Source organism: Microcebus murinus, chromosome 28 (genome assembly GCF_040939455.1).
Source record: "Microcebus murinus isolate Inina chromosome 28, M.murinus_Inina_mat1.0, whole genome shotgun sequence".
Taxonomy (NCBI): Eukaryota; Metazoa; Chordata; class Mammalia; order Primates; family Cheirogaleidae; genus Microcebus; species Microcebus murinus.
The window spans coordinates 5,628,994-5,653,836 of NC_134131.1; the positions used below are offsets into that span (position 1 = coordinate 5,628,994).

A 24,843-nucleotide genomic window follows, 5' to 3' on the forward strand; every position below is an offset into this window, starting at 1 on the left:
CCAGATTTTCCTCCAGCGCAGCAGGGCAGGGGGGTGGCCCAGGGGTGCTACCTGCTGGAGCACGTTGGCGGTGAACTGCATGGCCTGGTGGTGCTGTTCTTCCAGCATGTCCATGTGCAGGTCGTCCAGGAAGTCGTTCCTGTCATCGTCCATCCAGCCCTCGTCCAGCTGGGGGTGGGGGGAGGGGAGACACATGCCTCGGAACAGATTCTTTTTATTTATTTTTTTAAAGAAAGGACATTACCTTGGGGAAAACTATTTCTAGGGCTCCCTCTAGACGTCATCAAAATGCAGTGTGCCCAGGGTTTTGCTGCAGGTCTCATCCTGACATTAGAGACCTCCGACCTTATGCCATGGTTGGGGAAGTTTCTAGGTTCCGTGATATTTTGTGGGGTAAAACTCTTTCATCCACATTAGCTGCTGTCGGGACAGCAGGCTGCCTGTGCAGAAGGGTCGGGTAGATCTAAATATGCCTCCCACGTGTGTGCAGCAGGCCCCGAAGAGAAACAATTCTTAGTGGAAAGAGTTCTTTCTGCAAAGAAAGTAGGTTTTACTAACTAGCTGTTTGGCTTGGGCAAGGAAATCAGTGGCATCAGGCCTTTATCCATCTTGTGCAAAAAAAGAGTAGACTAGTCAGGGATTGGCCAAATCCAGCCTGTTGTCTGCTTTTGTTAAACACAACAACAACAGAAACCCACAACAGCTGAACTGGAACACAACCGTGCCCATTCTTGCACGTACCGTGTATGGTTGCCTTTGCACGACAGTGGCAACACAGGCTACGTGGCCGCCCAAGTCAAACATTCATGATCTTAAAGGACCAGAAAAGGTCTGTGACCCTGGACTGCTGAAGTTCCCTTCAAGCTCACCACTTGGGGTGAGCCAGACACCCTTTACGTCGCTGTCTCTAGATGATTTTTTCACGTGGGTTTCGTACCTAGGGAGATCTACTGACCCCGACGTTTCGCTAGAGCCATTCTAAGTAGATCAAGAGTGCCACCTAGTACGAGTTCCTGATCCCTTCCATCGAAGGAGTTACTGTAACATCGTGGTTTCTGAATCAGAGTACTTGGGCCTGAGTTTCTTTTCATCATGCTCCTTCTAGGTCTTTCTGGGTAACGTGTATACCTTCAGTCTTATACCTGGCATGGCTTACCTGTGCGAAAAGTATTCTGTACAGGGCCTGGCACTTATTAGGTGATCACAAAGCGTTATTATTTATCAATTTTTCTTTAATATTTCTAATTTCCTACACTGCGCTATTGTAAACAGGACCTGCACAGATCAAGACTGGAGTATCTGCCGGGCCTTGGGAAAAGCAAACATCCTGATGATCGTGACCCTGGCTGTGTTTCCCATTTCATTCTGTTTCCTTTCCTTTTCCTTCATTATGATCCCCACGCATTGGTGAACCTTGTGGTCCTGCAGTGTGGACGGGAAGGTGTCAGCACCAACCTCCAAGGGTTAAGTCATCAAGTGGGTTGATCACATTCTCAGGGTACAAAACACCTTCTGGCTCAGAGTCAGTACTCAGGTGCTGTTTTACAGGACTGGGGTTCCTGTTTGAGAAATACAGACACCCAGGTTCGTCTGCAGGAAGTCTGCTCACCTGGAGTTCGGGTCTTGCAATCAGCAGCGAGAAGTTCTTATTTTCTTCACTGGTTAGAAGAGCCACGGCCTCTTCACGGTTCTGTACCTCTATCCCATTAATCTTAAAAAAAAAAAAAAAGTGGAAGTGGGTAGAAAATAGCATGATTGGGTTGTGCAAAATCATTCTGTATTATTCAGGCCTGTGTCTATCACCCATTCACAGGTGGAACATAGAACTTCTGTAGAGCTTGTAAAGAATGCTCATTTTTGGCCGGGTGCGGTGGCTCACGCCTGTAATCCTAGCACTCTGGGAGGCCGAGGCGGGAGGATCGCTCGAGGCCAGGAGTTTGAAAGCAGCCTGAGCAAGAGTGAGACCCCATCTCTATAAATAGAAATTAATTGATGAACTAAAAATATATATACAAAAAATTAGCCGGGCATGGTGGTGCATGTCTGTAGTCCCAGCTACTCGGGAGGCTGAGGCAGGAGGATTGCTTGAGCCCAGAAGTTGGAGGTTGCCGTGAGCTGGGCCGATGCCACGGCACATACTCTAGCCTGGGCAACAAAGCGAGACTCTGTCTCAAAAAAAAAAGAATGGTGATTTTAGGAAGGAAACATTGAAACAATGCAGCTTCTCTGGTCTGTGGGTGCAGTGTGAACCGAAAGGGCTGGAATCCCAGAACACGGTTGTGCAAAGAGAACATCTAAACAATTTAATCAGACATAATAGTAGTATATGTGGGATTGGCTAGAGCATTACTACGTTTTTAGATAACTTAGGAGAAAAGGCAGCAACATATCTGATATGAACATGATGGAAGTTGAGGGTAGGAGAAGAATTATACCCGGTGTTTTGTGTGCCCAGTTTGATAGTTTTAACTTCTGTAGGCCAGACAGAGGGTCACTCTCACACCTCATAACCCTCTTGCAGGATTTTTGCTCACATGTCCCGGTGACTCTGAGCACTGCTAGTCTGGAACTCTTAGTCGAGAAGGGGACACAGCAATGGTCCTACTGAGGTGGTAGCTGAGCCTTCCCCGTGACTCCTCACGCCACTGAACCAACAAGTAGCAAAAGAGGTGACTCCACTGGTTGGACGGATTGATCCAGGGGACATGGGGTTGCTGTGGCACAGAGGAGACGAGGAGGACCATGACTTGAACCCAGGAATTCCTTGGGGCACCTCCATTCTCAGTAGTGAAGGTTTATGGAAAATTCCAGCAACCCTGAGGATCCGGACCCTTCGGGGGTGAAGGTTTGGGTCACTCAGAACCTCAGCTGCCTGACCCCCAAGCAGCTGAGGGTTCTGGCTAGAGAACAGTAGAAAAAAATGGAAACCAGAATGAGTCATGGCGAGGTATGTAATGAGAAAAATAAACACGGTGGATTAGGAATGAGAGGAGAGGTAGAGAGCTAAACCTTGTGGATACAACAAAGCCAAGAATCTGTTTCTGTGAGATTAGCAAAGGTTGTAGCTTAAAAGAGAAAGAAACAGCCTCGTTTGGACCAGAGGGAATGACAGGGTTTATGGTACAGGAATTTACCTTTAGAAGTGGTTCCAGAATGGTAAATGTTGAGTCGAGAAATTAAAAAAACTACTCAATCAGTTCTGCTACCTTTGCCATCTCTGTTCCCATTTTAAGGTCAAGATCCACCATCTTTCAGAGAAATTTAAAACGAGAGTTATTCTGGTTCCTAACTTGCCAGTTGTTGGCCTGAGTTGTTCCGCTGATAGAATGTCTTTGGCCCAAACAGAATGAATGAAAATGGGGTGAACTTGCTTATATTCTGCAAGGCCATCTTCATAGGGGACATCTTCTCTCCACTTTGTCTCAGTCGCCACCACTCCCTATTGCCTATCTCCTTGCCCAGCGTTAGCCTCATTAATTCAACTGGTCTGGCTTCACTACACATCTGAACTTGCAATATCCCTCTTCTTTAACCTCTCCTGCGTTTTCAACCCTAAAGCCACCGTTAGAACCAGTTTGTTCCTCGGGGACAGGCTCACGCTGATGTCACGGTGGCTGGAAGCCCACCTACCTGGATGATGCGGTCTCCTTCGCGGATGCGCCCGTCCTTGGCCGCGATGCTGTTGGGGTCGATCTGAAACACACATTGACCATCTCAGCATGAACCCAGACAGGCATGGAAGTAAACAGCAGTGCTTGCCAAAGACACACTCTAACACACAGTCGTGCTCGTTCCCTGTGTTCGTTTTGCACAGAAATAAACGAGACTGACTGTCGTGCAAGGACAGGGGCTGCTTCCAAGCCTCTGCAGGGCCTGCTCTTGGACCCTGCATGGCAACCCTGTCACACAGCGGTGGGGACAGGCCCTGAAGAGGCAGGGCTGACTTTTCTTGCACATGCAGTAATAAATTAACCTGTTCTACAGCGTTGATTTAACAAGTACCCTTCATTATGTTGACTACCACCCGTACCTCGATGATTTTATGCCAAATGTTTGTATTCAATTTTGGAAAATAACTTTAAAATGAAATGTAATTGAGAGAAGTGGGACCGAGAAAAGGGGTAAGGGGTGCCCCAAAATGTAAAAATTGGGGGTCAACTCAAGTTTGGAGGATGCCATACATCTAAAAGGATATTAAGCCTGGTACTTGATCCTATAGAGACAGATCTCATTTCCTGACAAAACTGGGTTTCTGCACATGCAAGAACGGGTGTGCGTAGCAAAGTTTCCATATTGAAAATCCACTGCTTTGCATTATTTTCTCTGGGAAGAAAAAACAGCTTCCAACATTACTTTCTGAAGTATGCATAAGTTACGTTTAACTTATATAATCTCAACTATCTATACTCCACCAAAAGGAAAAAAAAAAGAGAGAGCAATCAAGGGAGACTTTAAAAATTGTAAGTGACTCCCATCCACTCAGTGAACATGAATTGGGAAATGCAATCTGTGTTTTGCTCGGGGCTGAACACACAAAACCATGTAAACGGCTCCATTTTATGGCTGGTTTGCACGCTTCTCGAGGGTAATTTTGCCTCAAGTACTGACACTAGAACGTAACCCCCGTGTAAAGATTGTAACTCCGTGGAGTGTGATAAAAGGGACGGGGTAATTTGTGCCTTTCCAAAGACTTCTGATGATCTCTAGAGTTAAGGTCGGTGAGTGTCCAAAAGAAAAATACAAAACACATGCTTTTGGCCTTGCTATGCTAGTTATAAAAGCTCAGGCTTTGTTACCTCGCTGATGTAAATGCCAATGTCGTCTTCGTCATCTGTCCGGTAGCACACGGTGAGGCCCAGCTTGTCCTGGCTGTTCATTCTGTAGAGGTCCACCTCCTAGACAAAGAAAGGCAGTCCCAGGAAGACGCCAGCAGGCAATGAGAGAGAGGGAGGACGTCAGATGCTTTAAAAATATTTTGTTTAAATGATAAACTGGATTTCTCTGCATTCAACTGTGTAGGGACCAGTGAACTTGCCAAACAAAAAGTGATTATGGACACAGGATCAATGCCTGGGTCATTTCTGACCTTTCAGTCAATATAAAGTCATTTTGAAAATAGTTATTTCATTGATTCCCCCAAAGAAAAATTACCCATATTTCACCCGGCGTCAAGACTTCTGGGGTAGGGCTTTTAAAAAGCATTCTTTCACCGTCCGCTGCAAACAAGATGATTTCCATACCCCAAACCACCCCAGCCATTTCAGTGTGAATGTTTCCAGTGTGTCTGGTTAGATTATTTCACGACGCGCTCCCTCAGCATTCGCAGTTGTAGACCATGCAAACGATTACGCATACATTGATCCGAGAGAGGAGGGTAGCGTGATAGTGTGCAATTAATGCCTTCCACAACAGCTGTGGTATTTACAGTCGAGAAATTAGCTTCAGCTGCTATTACTGCAAATTAAATAAGATAAAAAGCAAAGTGAACCCAAACGCGGGGAACATGAGCGCAGGGAATGCTATTGCATTTGCCGACCAGTCTGCGCTTCGGAATGAAGTCACAACTTTTGAGTTGTTTTGAGCCTTAGGAGGGTGGGGAACATCTTGGGGCTCTCAGAAAGTGAACAGGCCCTGGCCTCTCTCCACCCACTCTGCCCATGACTCGTGTAGCTTTGTGCAGTGGTACGCCGCAGGCCTTTGTGAAGGGCCACCTGATACTAAGTTCTCTGGCAGATCTTTGGGTCTGATTTTTTACAGTGTTACCTGGTCACCAACCAGGAGGGTGGAGGGGGTCTCTGTGCCACAGTCTCTGGGGACCACTTCCAAGTGGTGCCTCTCGAAGTTCTTGCAGCTCTGTGATTGTAGCAGATACTTCTTGAGCCCTCCCCTATAAAAGGCATGGTACCCAAGACCCTGCCAGTGGGTACGAAGGCCCTGGGCTGGCGTGGCCAAAGCCCTGTATGGCAAGCGAGAGAGAGGTGGGCTGAGCGTGGCAGGGCCAGACCAGGTAGGGACACTGCAGGAGCCCATCAAAAGGTTTTGAGTGAGAGCTGTCATGATCTGATTGACTTTTGATGATCTTTCTGGCTGACATGAGGTTAGTATAACAACATGGTGGTGTAGAGTTGAGATTCTGAAGATAGGCAGACCTGTGCTCAGATCCCAACTCTACCTCCTCCTGGCATCTTGATCATGGACTTATTGTTACATCGAAGTCTTTGCTCTCTCACTAGTACATGTCAACCTGCCTCCCCGAGCAGGGTAGGGTGTCCTGAGGTGAGGCACACAGAGCTAAGCTTAGCATGTACCTGGCCCATAGGAAATCTCCAGCACCAGCCGTGTTGTAAGTATGGTCAGGCATGGTTACTTGCCTGAAGTCATTAGCATGGGTATATTTCAATGCCCCCCTCCGTAAGATAACTTTATTTTCTGAACATTGATATGTTAATTAATTCAAGTTTCCTAATTATAGCTCTGGAAATATGGTACAGTCTCATGAAAGGAAACCACATTAATTTTTGATAACTCAGTTACGTTAGATGGAAATTTCTTTCCCTTATGTTTGAGAAATAGACTAAGCATGAGTTTTAGGGGCAAACCCAAATACTTGGGTTTCCAAATACTTTGGAATAACCAGTTTCCATGCCACAAATACACTAGTCAAACATCATCATCTTTCAAACACATCCTCAGGTATGCCTCTTGAGGGTACCCTTCATTGAGTACAGGGAAGACTGTCTCGGTCTGGGCATTTTCTCGTGCTTAGTCTGAATCAATAACATTCGTGACTGTTGGTTTAGGTCCAGCTACACAAACGTGGCTCAAATGCCACCACTGAGCCGTGTGGTCCTGGAACAGGGCTGCGTGCAACCAAAGCAGAGCGAGAGATCAGTGGGAAGATTGCAGGGAGAAAAAAGGGGAACGGCACTAAACATTGTGATTATTTGCTTTTAACAGAATTAAAAATGATACACAAGTTGGTAGCTTTCTCCAAATGACTGGCTGCCAGGGTGATTATATCTCCTAAGCAAGTATAAAAGATATCATAGTTTCACTGGGCTTTATTCCAGTATTGCCCAAAGTGTGCTTTCATGGTCGTGTTGAGAAACTTCTACAGTAGCTGGACATTGCCTCGATAGCCAAGGGCAGGATTAGCAGACTTGTCTCACCAGTGAAGGTGTAGACCGGTTCAGGTATGGCTGAATGACTCACAAATGGGGTGAGTTACATAGTCATACATGGTAGAACCATGTACTCATCAGAGACAGATTGAAAAGTAAACAGTAAACCAGCCAACCTGGTACCATAGATAGTCTGACAAGCACAACACCGGGTTATGCATGGAGATGCCAGTGCAGTGCTTTAAGAGCCGAGGAAAGGGAAACATCTGGAAATCAGGTCTGGAAAAGGATGGCATAATGTACTAGGGGGTATTCAGAACTCTTAGGGAATGTGATAGCTGATGTTCTGCTATACAGAAATGTCTAGTTTTGGCTTTATACCACGTATGGAGGTGGTCTACTATCAAAAGACTTCAAGTATATGATTTTGATAGAACCTAACTTTTGAAAAGCATTTCTACTCTCTTCTTTGTCAATATTTTGATTGACAGAGATCTGGAGAACTGTTAAGCTATAAAAGTTGATATTAGTTCATGTTACTACTGGTGGGATATTGTTTCCTTCTCCATCTTTCACAGATACAGAAAAAATAGTTTTATGCTTCATATGGAACCAGAGGAGACCCCGTATAGCAAAATCAATCCTAGGCAATAAAAACAAAATAGGAGGTATCAATTTACCAGATTTCAAACTATATTACGTACCAGATTTAAAACTATACTACAAGGCTATAGCAATTAAACAGCTTGGTACTGGCACAAGAACAGGGTCAAATCTATTCATTCTTTTAAACCAGGGAGAAAAGTTTCTTCTGGGCTTGAACAAAAGATATCCAAAAATGTTTGATGCTTTGAAATATTTTCATCTGAATCACTGATAATTGAATCAAGAACTGCTTATGCTTCCTCGCTAGGGCACTTCTCATATTCTGCCATCCCCCCGACATGTGGTTAGCACATTAGTAATAGATTTTTCCATAAATGCTGTTTGAGATTTCTGCGTGCACAAAAAGAGGGTCCCGTTACTAGGTCTGTTCCCAGCTAGTGACAGTTTCTGAGAGCCCACTCCCTCACGCCAGTATAGAGACCAACACCGCGTAACGCAACCTGTGAGTCCGTCACAGATTGTCCCAGGATGGGCTGCAGTGGGGACAGTCTCATTTTGACTTCAACGTTGCAAAGGCCACACTCTGTCCTCGAGGTGGATGAGTGGGGCACACAGAGGAAGAGCCCACTGTCATCAGAAACATTTGCCCCGAGCATGTCAAAGCTTTTCTCTTCTGCCCCTGCCCAATTCTAGTTGGTCGTGCAGTAAAACTTCAGGACCCGCTCCGCAAAACAGAGATTAGAATGGCAGCATGATTCTACTTGAAGGGCAGTACTCTGGGAGCAGTTTTTTCTCTTGGAAGTAGTTTGTGTTATCAGAGGATGAGTGGTACTAGATGAATACTAGTGTAGCACATTTTCAGTAATAAAGCAAAGGGTATTCTGGAACTTACTCTAGGTATTTACTTGACATTTACGTGAGACGGGATGGTGTGGCTATAGTATTTCCTTGCCTTATCTAGACCTTTTTAGAAGGTCTATGACTTGGCCTCAGTCATTCAATTCCCAAGGGATGCTCCAACATCACAGAGAAGAATCTGACTGCTCATGGAGCAAACCTGTGATAGATGTTCAGAAACTCTTGAAAAACAAGGTAAGAGCTGCTGTCGTCTTTGTATTGGTACAGATTTGCATTTTACCTTGTTTGCTCATAAAGAAGATTACAGTAAGGCGATAGTAGTAGGATAATGAATGGCATTAACACAATGAAAGCAATGTCTAGCTTTGTAGGCTGTGCATAGTAGGTGCTCAATGAGACTGAATGAATGAACCTGAGAGTCCCAGGCAGAATAACAATCCAAATGCAAAATCAGCATGGCTCTGTCCCTAACGGGCAAGTCTCTCTGCAACCAACTTCTCAGCCATTCAACAGTTTTAACTAAAATTCTTTAAATTTATTGGCTGCTTTGAAAATTCTTGTTATTTCTTTTTGACATGAGCTAGCCGCGTGCAATTGAGCATATTGCTGAAAGCACGGAGGTTATCAATGCATATCTGTCCGTGATGATGGAGATAAACTTTCAAAGACAACGATTAATCAAAGTGGTATGAATAATATATCAGCATTCTCTGGATTACAGCTACCCCACTACGGGTGTCCTGTTGCTCTCTGGTCTAGATGGACTGTTTGATAAAAACGAAACTGCACCGATATTCCAATTAAAAGCATGAAGGGGGCCCATTCCACTCTCGGTTTTAGCATCAGTCATTTTAATCAAGGGGGAGCCCAGCTCGTTTCAGTGGTTCATCCAACTCCAGGAAGACTGGCCATGGAAGCAGAACTCTTCTTTAAATTATCCTAACAGTTTCTAATCTAATCTTGGCACTACAGAGAGATCTCTAAAGACTGTTTAGCCTCAAGGACCTGAAGTTCGAGATGGGGTAAAACAAGGCTTTTCTTCCCTCATTTAATGCATATTTACTATGACAGACACTACCTAGGCAAGAGGAATACAACAGTGCATGAGTTACGTAAGCACCCAGTGCTCGTGAAACTTGTATTATAGCAGGGAAGATTGTAGGTAGATAATGACACTCTTGGCCTAGGGGTGCTTTGGAGAGTGATCAGGGAAGCTCCCCTGGAGAGGTGACATTTGGGCAGACAACTGAGGCATGTAAAGATCTACGGTAGTACCAGGCAGGGACAAAGATGCTGGTTTGCAAGTGGTAGTACAAACAATGGAAAAGATCTCGATGGTACTAGAAAAGTCATGAGGAGGCGACCTCAAGTTCCCTGTACCCTGTGTCTCAAAGGCTAAAGGACAGTTCCTAGAATGGCCAGAGCAGGGGTCCTCAAACTTTTTAAACAGGGGGCCAGTTCACTGTCCCTCAGACCGTTGGAGAGTGTGCACCGTGGGCCCGGGATGAATCGGCTGCTAAGCAGGACAGGCAGCGGCGGCAAAAATACCCGCAGGGCCGGATAAATGTGCTAGCTGGCCCACATGTGGCCCGAGGGCTGTAGTTTGAGGACGCCTGGGCTTATAGCATCCTGCATTGTCTCTGAGTCAGTCCCAATTCCCTTCTGATCTACTTGAGCTGCTCTATGAAACCGGGCTTGGAGATCACTTAGTCCCTTGTTGAAATTGTGGCTTGCTTTTCCTTTCCGGTTACATCATCAGCATGCAATCCAGGTGACAGCAGATCCAACTGGCTAGGACGCTACTGAGGAATCACCTGGGAAATTAAGACAATAGAGAAAGGAAAGAGCCTTCTTTGGACATCTATTTTCTTTCTTAATTGCCTCCAGGAAGATCTAGAGCAGGTGTTCAGTAGCTGAAAATTTATGGGTAATTATTTGGCTGTTCAACCCTGGGGTATATTTGAGTATAATTCCTTTAACTCGAAGCAGTTTTACAATAACAGGGATTTGACGCTTACCTAAATATGATCATTTTGTGTACTTTAAAAGAGAGAACATCTGTTTTTCTCTGTGCATTTGTTTCCATAATATCCCAACACACTCATGCCTATTTTCCTCATATATAATATCCACGGAGCTAGTTCTTCGAAAGGTGTTGATGTGGTCTAATTCAATTGAGATGATGAGTGGTGTGTTGAGATTGGCTGCTCCCTCACTCAAAAGAGCCTGATCTGGGAGCCTAGAAAAAAAGACTGTTGAGTGTTCTAAGAAGCAGAGATGACAGCTATATGCCATTGTCCCCCAAAACTGAGTCTGGGTCTTTAGGAGACTGTAGGGAGGTTTGTTTATTAACCTTCTCGAACCGACCAGGTGATTCTCCAAAGACACAGAGCAGTGGTGGAAGTCCAGCTACTGTTCCTTAAAGAAGAGCCCTCCTGGTGACTCAGACCCCAGCAGAGCCATCCCTAGCCTGGGCCACCTCCGCCATCACGACGTTAGAATTTAGGATGGCCATTTGCCCAAGCCACCAGGTCACTTTATGAGATGGTGTTTGCTAACAGAAATAACCTGGCAACATCTAAGCTGCAGTGGACAAATGACCAAATGGTAAAGCAGACTGCCTGTCTCGTATAGACTTGGAGTGCTCTGTGAGAACCATTCAAAGGAGCTAGGGACGGGCCGGGCGCGGTGGCTCACGCCTATAAATCCTAGCACTCTGAGAGGCCGAGGCAGGCAGATTGCTCGAGGTCAGGAGTTCGAAACCAGCCCGAGCGAGACCCCATCTCTACTAAAAATAGAAAGAAATTAATTGGCCAACTAAAAATATATAGAAAACATTAGCTGGGCACGGTGGCGCATGCCTGTAGTCCCAGCTACTCGGGAGGCTGAGGCAGGAGGATCGCTTGAGCCCAGGAGTTTGAGGTTGCTGTGAGCTAGGTTGACGCCACGGCACTCACTCTAGCCTGGGCAACAAAGCGAGACTCTGTCTCAAAAAAAACCCAAAAAACCCCAAAACCACAAAGGAGCTAGGGACAGAGAATGTTCCAGAAAAGATATGCTAATGACTCACGGTCCTAATGGCTATCAGCCCCGCAGAGGCAGGCGGGGTGGTGACTTCCTGATTTTGCATTTCTAGCACCAGACAGTAGATGTCACAGAACGGAGACTCAGTGAGATGGGTAGCATTGAAAATATTTGGCTAAACATCTGTGTTCTTTGTCTCTGCTTCTATCCTAGAAAGCAGCAGTCTATGAGCACAGGGTAGCATGCCTATAAGGGGCCAGTCATTCCTAGCCCGTGGGCAATATTAATGACTTGGGGGAGGGGCAGCTCTTCACTCTCGTGAATGAAACACACAAGCAAAGCCTCACTGGTGTGAGTCACGAGAACACGGGGACTATGGCCTCTATCTGGTGCAGGAACCCTCTGACTCTAATAGGTACTTAGGGACCCTGTGATAGTGCAGACTCTTATTCTGTAGGTCATGGGCCGGCAGCTGCCACCTCTCCCAGGTGACGCTCTGGTCCTTGTCCCCACACTTTGCATAGCAAGGTTCCAGGAAAGGGGATTCCGAGTGGCTTGCTCCTACCCCAAGCTGGATGCACTCAGGGAGTTTGTGCTGAGAAAGTTACTTCCTTTAGGGAGGAAGGCTCAGTTGGGCTAGTCGTAACACCTTTTTAATACAAGCAGATCTCCTTAGAAAAAAAAGTGAGCAGGAGACAGAGGCCTGGGGCTCTCAGTAGGCACAAGGATTTAATAACACCGTCTTGTGTCCACTGCATTTAATTGTATGGGACTTTCCATTTCTGGCAACTGATGCTGACTTTCTGCTTCAGGCCATTGTATAGTGTGTTTCCTTTAAAATAAAATTACCTTAGTTTAAATAAGTTGAGTTCAAGGGAAATAGAAAGCGAGTAACAGTTCTGGTGATATTCAGATTTAACAGAAAATTCTAAGTAGAATGGCCCAAACTGGGAAGGTACTATGGGGGCTCAGTGTGTCTCCTGAAACCAGATTGAAACTCTTATAAACAGGGGCATTTTTTTTCCCAGGGAGAGACTGTAGCTTCCATCAGATTCTCAAAGGGGATCAGAAACTGAAAAAAGAACTAAAAAACCCACTGCTATAAAATCAAGTGGAACTAAATATCAAAGAATGGAAAGTCTATATTACTACTTAAGTCTAGCTTGAGATTCCTGACAGCTTTTTAAAAGAACTCTTTGTCACAATGATTTCATCATTGTCCCATAAAGCTGCAGTCCCCAACCCACAGAGCTTGGCCACCCACCCATATGTGGAAAAATTGTCTTGCATGCTGTAATCCTAGCACTCTGGGAGGCCGAGGCGGGAGGATTGCTCGAGGTCAGGAGTTTGACACCAGCCTGAGCAAGAGCAAGACCCCGTTCTCTACTAAAAATAGAAATAAATTAATTGGCCAACTAAAAATATATAGAAAACATTAGCTGGGCATGGTGGCGCATGCCTGTAGTCCCAGCTACTCGGGAGGCTGAGGCAGGAGGATCGCTTGAGCCCAGGAGTTTGAGGTTGCTGTGAGCGAGGCTGATGCCACGGCACTCTAGCATGGACAACAGACTGAGACTCTGTCTCAAAAAAAAAAAAAATTGTCTTCTATGAAACGAGTCCCTGGTTCCAAAAAGGTTGGGGACCACTACTGTAATAGTCCTCCTTTTTGCAGAGTGATGTTTTTCCAAGAGTGTTTCAGAGAATTAGGAAATAGAAACAAGTACTTGGCCAAAGAAGTGAGGGAAATTCTACCTCCTGTACCCACTTCCCTCCTGCCAGGGGCTTTACGTGCCAATTAAATAGTCAAGAGTCTGAGAAGTCTTCTAAGAAGTCTGTTTAGTTTTTGTTCAACCTGGCATTTCCCAAATGCATTTGATCATGAACTCCCATGGAAAAGAACATGTATGAACTTGAACAAGTGTCTAAAGGAGTCACAGCTGCTTCATAAACCTGCCCTGAACATGGGGAGACAGGACAATGTGCGTACAAGGCAGAATCTTTTATTTTTTTTGGAAAGGACAAAGCTACGTTTCCTGGAGCAATTAATTGGATTGGCAAGTGCTTTGGTTTGTTAACAGCAAGCAGAAACTGCCAACGGATTTTAGGGTTAGAATAATCGCTATTCCTGTTCAGATGCATTTAGGGGAAAGTTTAAATTGTCCAAAAATTGTCATAATTGAGTCAGTCATGCCTCTAGGGACAAATACTTTGAGCTCACGTGGCTATAAGGGTACAGTCAGTGAAGTTGTCATTTTGACACTTTTATTGGTCTTCGCGTTCTGTTTCAAAATGAGAACTTTTGGTAACTTTCAAGTTTAACTTAAGGGGCATAGTTGTTTTCTACTATTCAGCTCCTTCTGTCACTGCACACAACCTAGTGCCACTCACCAACTCATCAGCTTCAAAGGTATTCTTAGGGAAGCCTGGACTACACGACAGTTGGCCACCAAACTGCATAAAACATCAGGCGGCCTTCTGAGGGTGCCAAAGGCCTTACCTGTCAACCTCAGGTGTCTTTTTAAAAGGCGCCCTACTGCCTTATTCCATAAAATCAATTTTCAAAAATACTTGTGTTTTTTTTAAAAAATGTTGAAATATGAAACACTTTTCCCCAAAATATAAATACCTTATGAAAATTGGCGATTTCTCTATATTTTATCATTCTCCTTAAAAGGACAATGAAGAATAAAACTCTGGTGGTGGCCTGGTGTCCTCTAAATAGTTTAAAACTTAAAGAGAGGCCAATTTGAAATTATATGAATCTTGAGACGTATTTGGCCTCAAATAACCCTCGAGGAGGGTTTATGGAGTTGTTTGTTTTTTTTTCGAAATCAGTGTCAGAAAACTTGAAGCAAGTGCATCAGTGAGCAAACCCTTTTTGTTGAGGGTGGGCTAGCATTCTCTCTAGTAATTTATCTACTTCTTTTTGAGCCTTCTTTTACTCTACCTTTGAGTAAAAAAAAGTGACAAACGGTAGGAAGGTGAGGAGGCTCACGTTAGTTACAAGGATGTATGGATTGGGTGCATTCAGAGGTTGACAACAGGATTTATTGTCCTATCTCTTAAGTGATTCAAATTAAAAAAAAAAGAAATCGTAAATTTCTGCTTTTTGGACTTGATTGATAAGCTCTGTTTTGAGGGGGGAAAGAACTTTCCACCGGCATGATTAAAAGCGGTTCATGCTTTTGATCTTTTCCATAAACAAAACTTATGCTTATAGAGAACTCAGTAGGCATTGTGCATTCTTGATAATGACTCTTAAAATAACGGCTCCTACCTCCAGCTCCAGCTCCTCCCTGTCCATCTCCTGGTGGATGTCCCCAATGTAGTCATTTGGATCGTAGTATTCATGGGCTGAGGGATGCCTGCAGAAAGATGCAAGATCTTTAAGTCCCCACTGCTAAAATGGTCGTCCATTTTTCTTGTCCCCATGGTCAGGCCCAGCTGTACCCCGGCACTGCCCAGCGTCTGGGCCCGTTCTTAGCTCACCGGCCACTGGCTGGGGCTCTCAGCTCGGGCAGGGCCTCTACTACCATATTTCCACCGTTCGCTGTAAAAGCCCGTTTCCTCTGGAAGGAGTTAAGACGCCAGCTGAGAGCCCATCTCTGAGCCTGCCAGTCCTGCGATTCCATGTGACCAATTCCTAACGAGGTCTCCAAGCAGGAGACTGGCCCATATTTACTGCTTCATCGTTAGATTTTATCTCTGCAGAGAAACAGGCTTGACTTTAGGCGACACTCAAAGATCCGTGTTGGCCTCTGAGACCAGTTCGGAAGGCTGTGACCAAAACTGTTATGCTGTCTTTTAGGACAGCGTCTTTTTTAGTATGTTTGATATGACAACCCAGTATGCACATACATGCTTGTAACATATGTACATACATGCAGGCATATGTGTAGGCATGTTTCCATGTACACACTCATCCTGCTAGGAGACCAGAGGCTTGTGTTTTCCATTTATAAATGCAATTTACAGAACTCGCTACCTTTTTGGAAATGTTACTAACGGAACCTCCAGGGGCCAAGGCGGTGGGGATTCTAACATGCTCGGTCAGCGGCTCTGGAAGGAGCTGGGAGAGTCCATACTGCCAGATGCAGATGGAAAGTTCCAGTCTGGGGCTGTTGGCCGGGGACTCAAACCTTCACGTTCTCAAAGGTCAGGGCAGCGATCAATGGGCTCCGGTCTTTCCTCCCGGGCTCTTGGTTTTGAAACAAGGGCTGGCTTTCAATTTTCAGGACCCATCAGGCAAATATACTGCCCGCACTTAAGGGGCTTTGAGTGCTGAGGATGCCGCTGGAAGGTCTGGGCTTTTGAGCATCCTTTTAACACTCCCCATTCAGCCCCAAAGCACGCTCTTGCTGCTGTCTGACCTCTGCACTCTTCTGACATTTCTCAAATCGCCCCCGAGGGATAAGTCATGTCATGTTAACTAGACTGAAGAGGAAATTGGGGGTTTGGCTTCTAAAAGGCCTGTCACCGACAACTTGGAGTAGCCTTAAAGGCCCCATCGATAACACGAGCCAGTGGTGTTCTGTAATGCCAGGAAAAGGGTTTGAATCATCGCCCTCGGCGAATCAGCCGGTTGTTTCCAAGGGTCAGCTGGATTGTGGGGCTACAGAGTCTCAGGGTTAAGAGCAGGGAGTGGAGGTCAACAGACCTGCCTTTCTGTCCAGCTGCTGCCGACTCAAACTGGGCAAAACTGGGGAGCTGCAGTTCCTCGTGTGTACAAAGGGGCAGTGGCGAGAAATAAGGGACACAGGTCTTTGCAACCTGCGGGTCAATGTCAGATGGAGGCCCTGTCCCCTGTCTCTACACGCTGTCAGCTGTGGCCAAATCTACTTTTTCAGGCCTGGGGAATTAGCCCAGGCCTTTATCCAGAATATGACAGAATTGGACGCTTGCTTCTGCTCTTGAGTTCCCAGTAGAGATCCAACAGGTATCACTCGCATATAGAGGTTTTCCCTGTAAGAGGTAAGACGCCCTTAGAAATAATGTATCAAGCCAATCATCTGACCCTGGATGAGCCTACGATGGGAAGAGACAGGGGTGACCCTAACGCCAGCTACAGAGACTTTGTGCTCAGATGTGCAAAGTCACGTACAAAAAGCTACATCAAACTGGACATCGTTTGAGCCAGCGGTCTGTTTCATAAAATTTCTTGCTCTTCATTTTTTCCTGAATGGTTTACATCAAGAGTCCTGCAGTTAACGACGATCACCACGTGCTGAGCTGAGGACCGTCCACGTACTATTTCCTCTAATCCTTCCCCAATCCTATGAGAGCGATACTATCGCCATTTTAATACAGGGAAAATGCAGCCCAAGAAACTAAGCTACCTAAGTTCCACAGCTAGAAATTAGTTTGAGCATCAGGCTTTTCTGATTTGAAGGCTCTGAATGACTGTCTCTGGCAGAAAGGTTAAGAAGAGCCACGTGTAAAGAAACTTGAAGCACAGCTGTTATTTAATTGGCATGCGTGACACTTATATGAGGCATGTGTGGCCTTATTACATGGATCCAGGCTTGAAATGAGACCCAAGGAAGCCCAACACCCACCCTTCGGGGCTGTCTGTACCCACAACGACTGACTCTGTTGTCTGTTTAAAAGAGCCACCCGGGTTCCCTCTAGTCATGACTGCAGCATCTTGCCGTTACCATTTGGGGCGATTAAATTTTATTCTGGAACAACTTTTACAACATTTGTAAGTAATTTTGTTCTTAGACTATAATTTGAATAACTCCGCTCCAGGGTTATAATAAAGTCATTAATATGTCGCAGCGGTTTTGAGCAGGATTCGATTTATGGCCTCTATAAACAATAAAGTTAAACATGGGCAACTTGGAGGAAAATTATGAGGCACATTAATTTTTTTTTTCACCCCACGGAAGGGGAGAAAAAAAACAAACAAAACCCAACTTCGCCCTGCTGCTTTGCCCCTACTTAAACACGTTAAGTGCCGGTGTCCTCAAACTACGGCCCGAGGGCCACATGCGGCCCACCGAGGACATTTATGCGGCCCTCCCGGTGATTGTCACCGCTGCCTGTCCTGCTTAGCGGCCGACTGGTCCCGGGCCCGCAGTGCGCATGCGTGCAATGTGAGCCGCTCTCTCCAGCGGCCTGAGGGACAGTGACCTGGCCCCCCCCCCCCGTCTGGAAAGTTTGAGGACCCCTGCGTTAGTGAGTGGGGACCACGGGACTTACTCTTCTGGCAAGAGGTAGGGGCTCAGCACGGGCGGGCTCGGGGAGGACAGCTTGGAGAGCGCCATGATGTGTTCAAAGGTGATGTCGGTCTGGGTCCCCGTGTCCACCAGCTGGGACTCTGAGGGAGGCGTGAACATCTTGGTCCTGGGCGTCCTCCTCAGCACCTGCACCACTATGGGCTCCCGGGCTGTCTTGAAAGCTTCCACGGCCTGCTCATGGGTCGCTCTGGACAAGTCCCTGCCGTTGACCTGGTGGCAGACGTGGAGGGTGGGACAGGGTTAGGCTCGTGAGGAGGCAGAGACCGGAAGGACTGATGACACCGGGGCCCGACTGCTGTCGTGTTGTGTCAGCAGGCAAAAGAAACCATCGCGTGTGGCGACGTCAAGAGAACTTCCGTTCTCTAGGTTTCCTGCAGAGGCCTACGGTGGGGACAGACTGAGCGTGGAGGTCTCCCAGATCTGTCGCCAAATAATAAATGTCACAGCGGGGGGGGGGGGAAGGCCTGGCCCCCTACTGAAATGTTTTTGACACAATTTCATCGCTTGCTAATCTCGCCTGCGAAAGAAAAGAGCAGCCCTGGGCTCACAGCCGTTATCAGACAATCACAGCTAACTAGAAATTAATTACATTGCTATGTTTTAATGCTGCGCATTTCCCCCCCCCAGTTTGTGGCTGATGATACCAGCTTTTCTTTTATGGAAGTGATAGGAAGTTTCCTTTTCAAATTAATCCATTTGCTTTTCTGTTTTTTTTTTTTTTTATTTCGGCATATTATGGGGGTACAGATTTTAAGGTTTCAATAAATGCCCATACCTCCCCTCCCCCCGACGTCTGAGTCTCCAGCGTGACCATCCCCCAGATGGTGCACATCTCACTCATTATATATGTATACACCTGCCCCCCTCCCCCCTCCCCCCTGCCCAATACCCTATTACTATAGTACCTATGTGACCACTTAGGTGCTGCTCAGTTAATACCAGTTTGCTGTTGAGTACATGTGGTGCTTGTTTTTCCATTCTTGGGATACTTCACTTAGTAGTATGGGTTCCAGCTCTAACCAGGAAAATATAACATGTGCTATATCACCGTTGTTTCTTAGAGCTGAATAGTACTCCATGGTATACATATACCACATTTTACTAATCTACTCTTGGATTGATGGGCACTTGGGCTGTTTCCACAGCCTTGCAATTATGAATTGTGCTGCTATAAACATTCGAGTGCAGGTGTCTTTTTTGTAGAGTGTCATTGGATCTTTTGGGTAGATGCCCAGCAATGGGACTGCTGGATCAAATGGTAGATTCACTTGTATCGCTTTAAGGTATCTCCATATTGCTTTCCACAGAGGTTGAACTAGTTTGCAGTCCCACCAGCAGTGTAGGAGTGTTCCTCTCTCTCTGCGCTTTTCTGTTTTTAAAAAAGACAATATTAAGTAAATGATAGCATAGGCCATATTATCTACCAATATAGCAGATATTATGAGGAAGGAATGCAAATATCCAATGACTGGGGTAACAACAGCGTCGTGGCTGTTTTGTGTCCCACTGTATACAGTGCTTTGCTGCATCCCCAGATCCTGCACTTATTGAGTGTCTGCTGTTTACCACATGACTTAAGATACTTCTCACCAGTTTACCCGACATAGTCTATAGGAAGTTGACGGGACCAAAAGTATGATTATCTCGACCTCCTCTGCAACCTCAAATAAACCTCATGAGATGCCTGTACTGGTTCTAGGGTGGGCAGAACACCACCTGCTGTATTCAGCATTCTCCCCAATGGTATAATCAAAACTAACTAGGCACAACTACCTTTCAGATGGCTTATGTAAGACGAAATTGAAAACAGAATCTTATTTCTAAAAATTGAAGCCATTCCAAACAACATGGATATCTAACTATTTAATTTATCTTCTCCCTTCCCCATAAAACAAAAGAATTTTTGTTCAGGTGGTTTATATCACGTGCAGACAGTTTGGTAGTGTTTTAAGATCGGACTGCATGAAACTTATCAGGCTCTGAAATATTTTAACATTAATAAGTGTTTCCCCAACTGGTTGGTTGGCTTTTAAAAATCAAATATGAAATTATGGTATAAAGAATTATATTCCCCTGAACACATGGCTGCACAACTTCATCTTCTCAGATTTTTTCTAGAGAACACTGACCCATTCGAGTCATATCCTGTAGGAGTTTCTGAGTTTAAATCTTGTAGATTAATATTCCATTCTTGCAATGTGCATGTTCTTAGCATTTATTTGTAAATGTCAAAATGAACACTAAACCATAGCCTCTTCCTGTCTGGCATATACATGCTCCCACCCCAGTTAGTATCTTGGACTTCTTAGCACGCTGACAATTAGGGTCCATCCTCTGAGATAGAGCACTTCAGTTTCTCTGTGTCCAAACAGAACACAGGTATTGATTGCACAGCTATTTTTCTCTTTTTTTCCTAAACCCTTTCACTGTGGCCCTATAGGGACAACAACTCTTGGGCTGAAGTCCATTTGTAAACAACTTCTGGGGCAAAAAATAGAGGTCAGGTTCTTTCCTTGGGATAAAGCCCAAATGAAATCACGCCAGTGGAGGTTGTTAATGCTTTGGATTCAATCCGCTTAAGTAATTTACTTATATCATGAGGGAGTTGGGCAGAACAGGAACTCTGGGTCGCAAAATGACTCAAGTGTACCAGTAAATAAGGGACCGTCTGAACCACCGAACTTTTAAATCCCCTGTCCTGGAGGACTAGGAATGGTGGGGTCAAACACTACAAAGGTCTTCAGGCTGCTGCTCTTGAGAAAAGAATAAAAAGACACAAAGGAATTCTTTCTCTCTTTCCAAACCAGTTGACCTTCGTGAGTTCTTCCCTGCTTAGAGCCCAGAAAGCTGAGGGCTTGGGATGGGAGGGGAGGGAGGGAGGTGGGAGCACTCAAGAACTTGGAGTGCTGTGAAATGCATGCTGGGGCAGAACTATTTGAGCCGTATTTTCCATTAACACGTGGCACCAAGAGTCAAAAATACAACATGATTGACAATGCAATAGTGACCCTGTTACTGGGAATAAATCGATGCAGCAAAGTGTGGACAGGCCAAGACCAACTAGACCAACCCTGGTTTTCTGCATTTGGTGTACAACGGGGATGGCTTGCAGAGGAGTTGGTTTTACCCACAATGAACTTATTAGACAATAGCAATTGTGAGTGGGTCCCGCAAGATATGGCAAATTTGTGCTTTCTCTCCTATAAACACCAGGCCTTTCGGTGAAAAGGAATGAAAATAGGATGTTCTTACTATGGTATCTTCTTGCTCTTCAACTTGGTGTTCTCTTCAAGAGGAACGCTAAGCTACATGAATGGAGGGTGGGGAATTAGACCCTGGGAGTCTTCCAGTTATGTCCAAAAGGGAATGTTCCTTTGCCCAGTGATGGATTTAGGCATGGGCATGGCAGGCAGCGTGATTCTGGTTATAGAATGGGGAATCTGTTAGGGTGATCTGAGGTTTTGTTCATCCTTAAAACAGGACATGAGGTAGGGGTGGCTCTTTTCCGCCTCTGGCCAAGTCATCTGCATGCACTTCTTGGACTTGTGCCAGCATGTTGGGACCGCATTGGGAACTGGCCTTGCAGGCCAGGTTAACGCACCGAGGATGGCGGAGTCGAAAAATGGGAGAATTGGGGTCTCTGAGAATATTATTGAAGAAGTGAACTAACTAAACTTTGAACATCTTATATCCCCAAACTTCCAATCATATTTAATATATTCCTTATATTGTAGGCTGTTTGACTTGGATCTTAAATACCTACAGCCCCAAACATCTTAACCAATGTAAATACTGCACAGATATACTGCAAAATTAGGCATGAATGTATTCTCACTTATTCCTATAGTCATTCTTCTGTCTATGTAACAGAATTAGTGAAAATGCTTCTCTGGGTAGGAGCACATCTCAATCAGCTCATTTTTATGGAAAAGTGATGGCAACTCTTGCTTTACTTGGAGAGACTTAATCAATGCTAGAACCCCTGCGTGGACATTAATTTAAATGGTACCTAGCAATTGATGCATGAAGGACCTGCTTGGATCGGTCTAAGCTAAGAGGATTCATGAGGGCAAAGAAGTCCCCTGTGTCACTCAATTATGGAAGGTTTTTCCGAATCTCCTCCACTTTGGGTGTTATTAAAAGGCATTGCTGCAATGATACCTGTAGCATCTCTACTGCCCAAGAAAGAGCAGTGGCAACCCCAAAGGGAGGCCTGGCTGGAACTTTGGGGTGACAGAGGTGGGATCAAAGAGCATTTCTAAGAATGTCACTGTTGCTTATGGCTGGGTTCCACAGAAAGGCATTGTGCCAATGAAAACTGCATGGTACTGAGTGACTGGTATTTTCTGTCGCACAGAATTCCAGTAAGCCCCTCCACAAGCCAAGTGCCCCCGTCCCTCCTCACAGCTCAGGGGCGGAAGTGCGTTGGGAGGGCTACTTTGGGATCAAGACCAGGGTTGGAGTCCTGGCAATTTAACTGCTCACTTTCCTCATCTGCAAAATAAATATAGTGTCATGCTTCTTAAACCTTTTGCACTCGGATGTCGAGTGGGACTCGACATTAAAATGACTCTCGGAATGTATCAATAATTTGAAATACAAAAAAAAAAAAATCCCAATAAATAGGTTTGTAGGAAAAGAAACTCCAGTTTTTTATTCTACTGCCGCGCTTGGTAAAATCTGGGGTGTTTAAAAAATTAAATCCGGAGTAGAATAAAGGAATCGAGAAATAAGCAACCGAGTGCAAAGGGTTATTAAGGTTATTATAAAATCTAGATGAGATAATCTACTTATAATGCCTAAGATGCCAATAATAAAAATTGACCAACATACCAGTGCTAATAGGGATCAGATAAGTCACATTTTCTTAGAAGGAAATAATCTATACATCAAAGAAGCAAACTCCAAACTAGTTAGTGGATCTCAAGAGATATTTGTATATCAAAAGGCTTCTTTACTTGCCAGGAAGCTCGCTGCCCATCTTGGATGTTTCTGGGCTATTGATATTACACATGGATATTTGCAGTCCCTGAGTTGGGATTCTCTGGGGTGGGGTTGGGGAGGCCGCCGATAAATATTACAGGGCTTGACCCCTGCCACCCAAGCTCCTTGACAAGGTACTTGAGGGATCATTACATTCTCTTGCAAGAGACGAGGCGGGAGTTTGCTGTCCTAGACGATCCATTTCTGCAGCCAAATTTGTTTTGAATTACCTTGTGCGCATAACGCTTATTACAAACACTGTCATCTTGGGATCGCATCACTGAGAGACTTAGCGAGGTGATGACTCCGGTGCACGCCGTCAGCCAACCTAGAATGACAACTTTTATTCCCGGGATTAGCATTGCATTTACATTACACAGAACGGCGGCGATGATGGCTGTGATTATAGGCGGGCTGCTCATGCGGTGACGTTTGGCCCGGTCAAATTCAATATCATTAACTCGCCCAATTGAGCAGATTGCCTTTAAAACAGTTTATGCAGCTTTAAGACCAAGTAAATGGAATGTTTGGGAACAGGAAATGCTGATTGCAAACTTTATCTTTATTATAAATTAAATGCTTACATTATTCACCTAAAGCTCTGGTCGGACCCCTGGGACTTAGGTACAATTACGGTGAAAATCCAATCAGTTAGTCCCATAGCAAACATCACTGCTGCAAATAGGACATGACACGAAGGGACCTTAAAGAGGTCCTTTAGTGTAAGGTCTCTGGAGAAGAGACAGACAATTACACTGAGGGCGTGCAACCAATCCTTCCTGGTTGCATTTAAAAGCTGAGATAACACAGTCGCTGCTCTCTGTAGGAGGTACTTGTGGCTGTCTTTTCCACTGCTGGTCCTCAAAACTAATACAAACGTCGTGGGTTTTCCATTTGGGAGGTAAATGTCACCGGCAACCCATCTGTCTTTCACTCATTCAGCAAGTATTTACCAAAGTTGTTGAGTGTGACAGTTTCTCTCTTGGCTGATGGGGGCGGGGGGCAGGGGATGAGGCCACCACCGATGAGACTCACTTAAGAAACGGGTGGCGTTTTACCAAGACATCTGGGCATTTGGCTCAGGTGGCCAGACTACACACGCTGCGACACTCATTGGGCCCATGACCCAGAAAGAGGCTTGGCTTTCACTGTCTACCTAGAAATGCCATTGGTTAAACTATTGTCATAGAGTGTCACTTTTCAAAAGGCGGACAGCTTTCAAAAGTTTTCTACAGCTTAACTGTAATCGGTTCAGGATATTTAAAATGTAATGTTCACAAAGAACACACCATACTCTCTCCATGTTAGAGACTAAGTATCTATTAGGGGGAGACATTGGGTTTCTGAAGATCAGCTATCATGAGCACCTCTATTTCTATTACACGGGCAAATGACCCCCCTACAAAGTACTAATGCAATTTTAAATTCAGCCTACTATAAATTATGCCCCTGGCTAAAATCTAACTTTTATAGGGTTCATTTAATTAAATACAGGGGCAGTGATTTCATTCTGTAAAATATCACACCTCTGTTTTCAAACTAATTAAAACTTAGATTCCACTGGAAGCAATAGATGATAATAAACTATACACTGAAAAGTAAAAGGTTTCGAGCCCTGATATAGGTTGGATAAAAAAAAAATCTTTTCATTTAGGAAACTCCCTGTCTGTCTTAATTTATTTCAAATTTATAGTCTGCTCTAGGGCTTGATGAAGGGAAGGCGACTTATCTAAAATGTATGCATTGAGGCAGTTAAGAAGGAATATGAGCCTTAGTGAATAAATGGTGTTCAAATTAATCTGTTTCTGTGACAAGTACTCACTTCAAAGATGTATTTATATACATATATACACTATGCATACATAGATCCCGGTTCCATGTAGTAAAAACTTAAATATGCATGGGTACTCTGGGGTTCTAATTGGGGCCTCAGTTGGGTTGGTCCATGGTATTTTATTTCTTTCTTTTGAGATAGTCTCACTCTGTTGCCCGGGCTAGAGTGCTGTGGCGTC

The 24,843-nt window shown here is 45.0% G+C and overlaps 1 protein-coding gene across 2 annotated transcripts in view; it reads right to left on the reverse strand.

Moving 5' to 3' along the window:
- Positions 1–24,843, reverse strand: part of PDZRN3 (PDZ domain containing ring finger 3) — a 249,317-nt gene that overhangs the window by 4,544 nt on the left and 219,930 nt on the right. For both annotated transcript variants that reach the window (XM_012740348.3, XM_012740356.3), the window contains 6 exons: positions 17,811–18,058; positions 14,887–14,974; positions 4,797–4,895; positions 3,631–3,693; positions 1,610–1,711; positions 52–168 (listed from right to left, as the gene is read on the reverse strand). In XM_012740348.3, the coding sequence (XP_012595802.2) occupies positions 52–168; positions 1,610–1,711; positions 3,631–3,693; positions 4,797–4,895; positions 14,887–14,974; positions 17,811–18,058 (717 nt within the window). The remainder of the gene's footprint in view (positions 1–51; positions 169–1,609; positions 1,712–3,630; positions 3,694–4,796; positions 4,896–14,886; positions 14,975–17,810; positions 18,059–24,843) is intronic.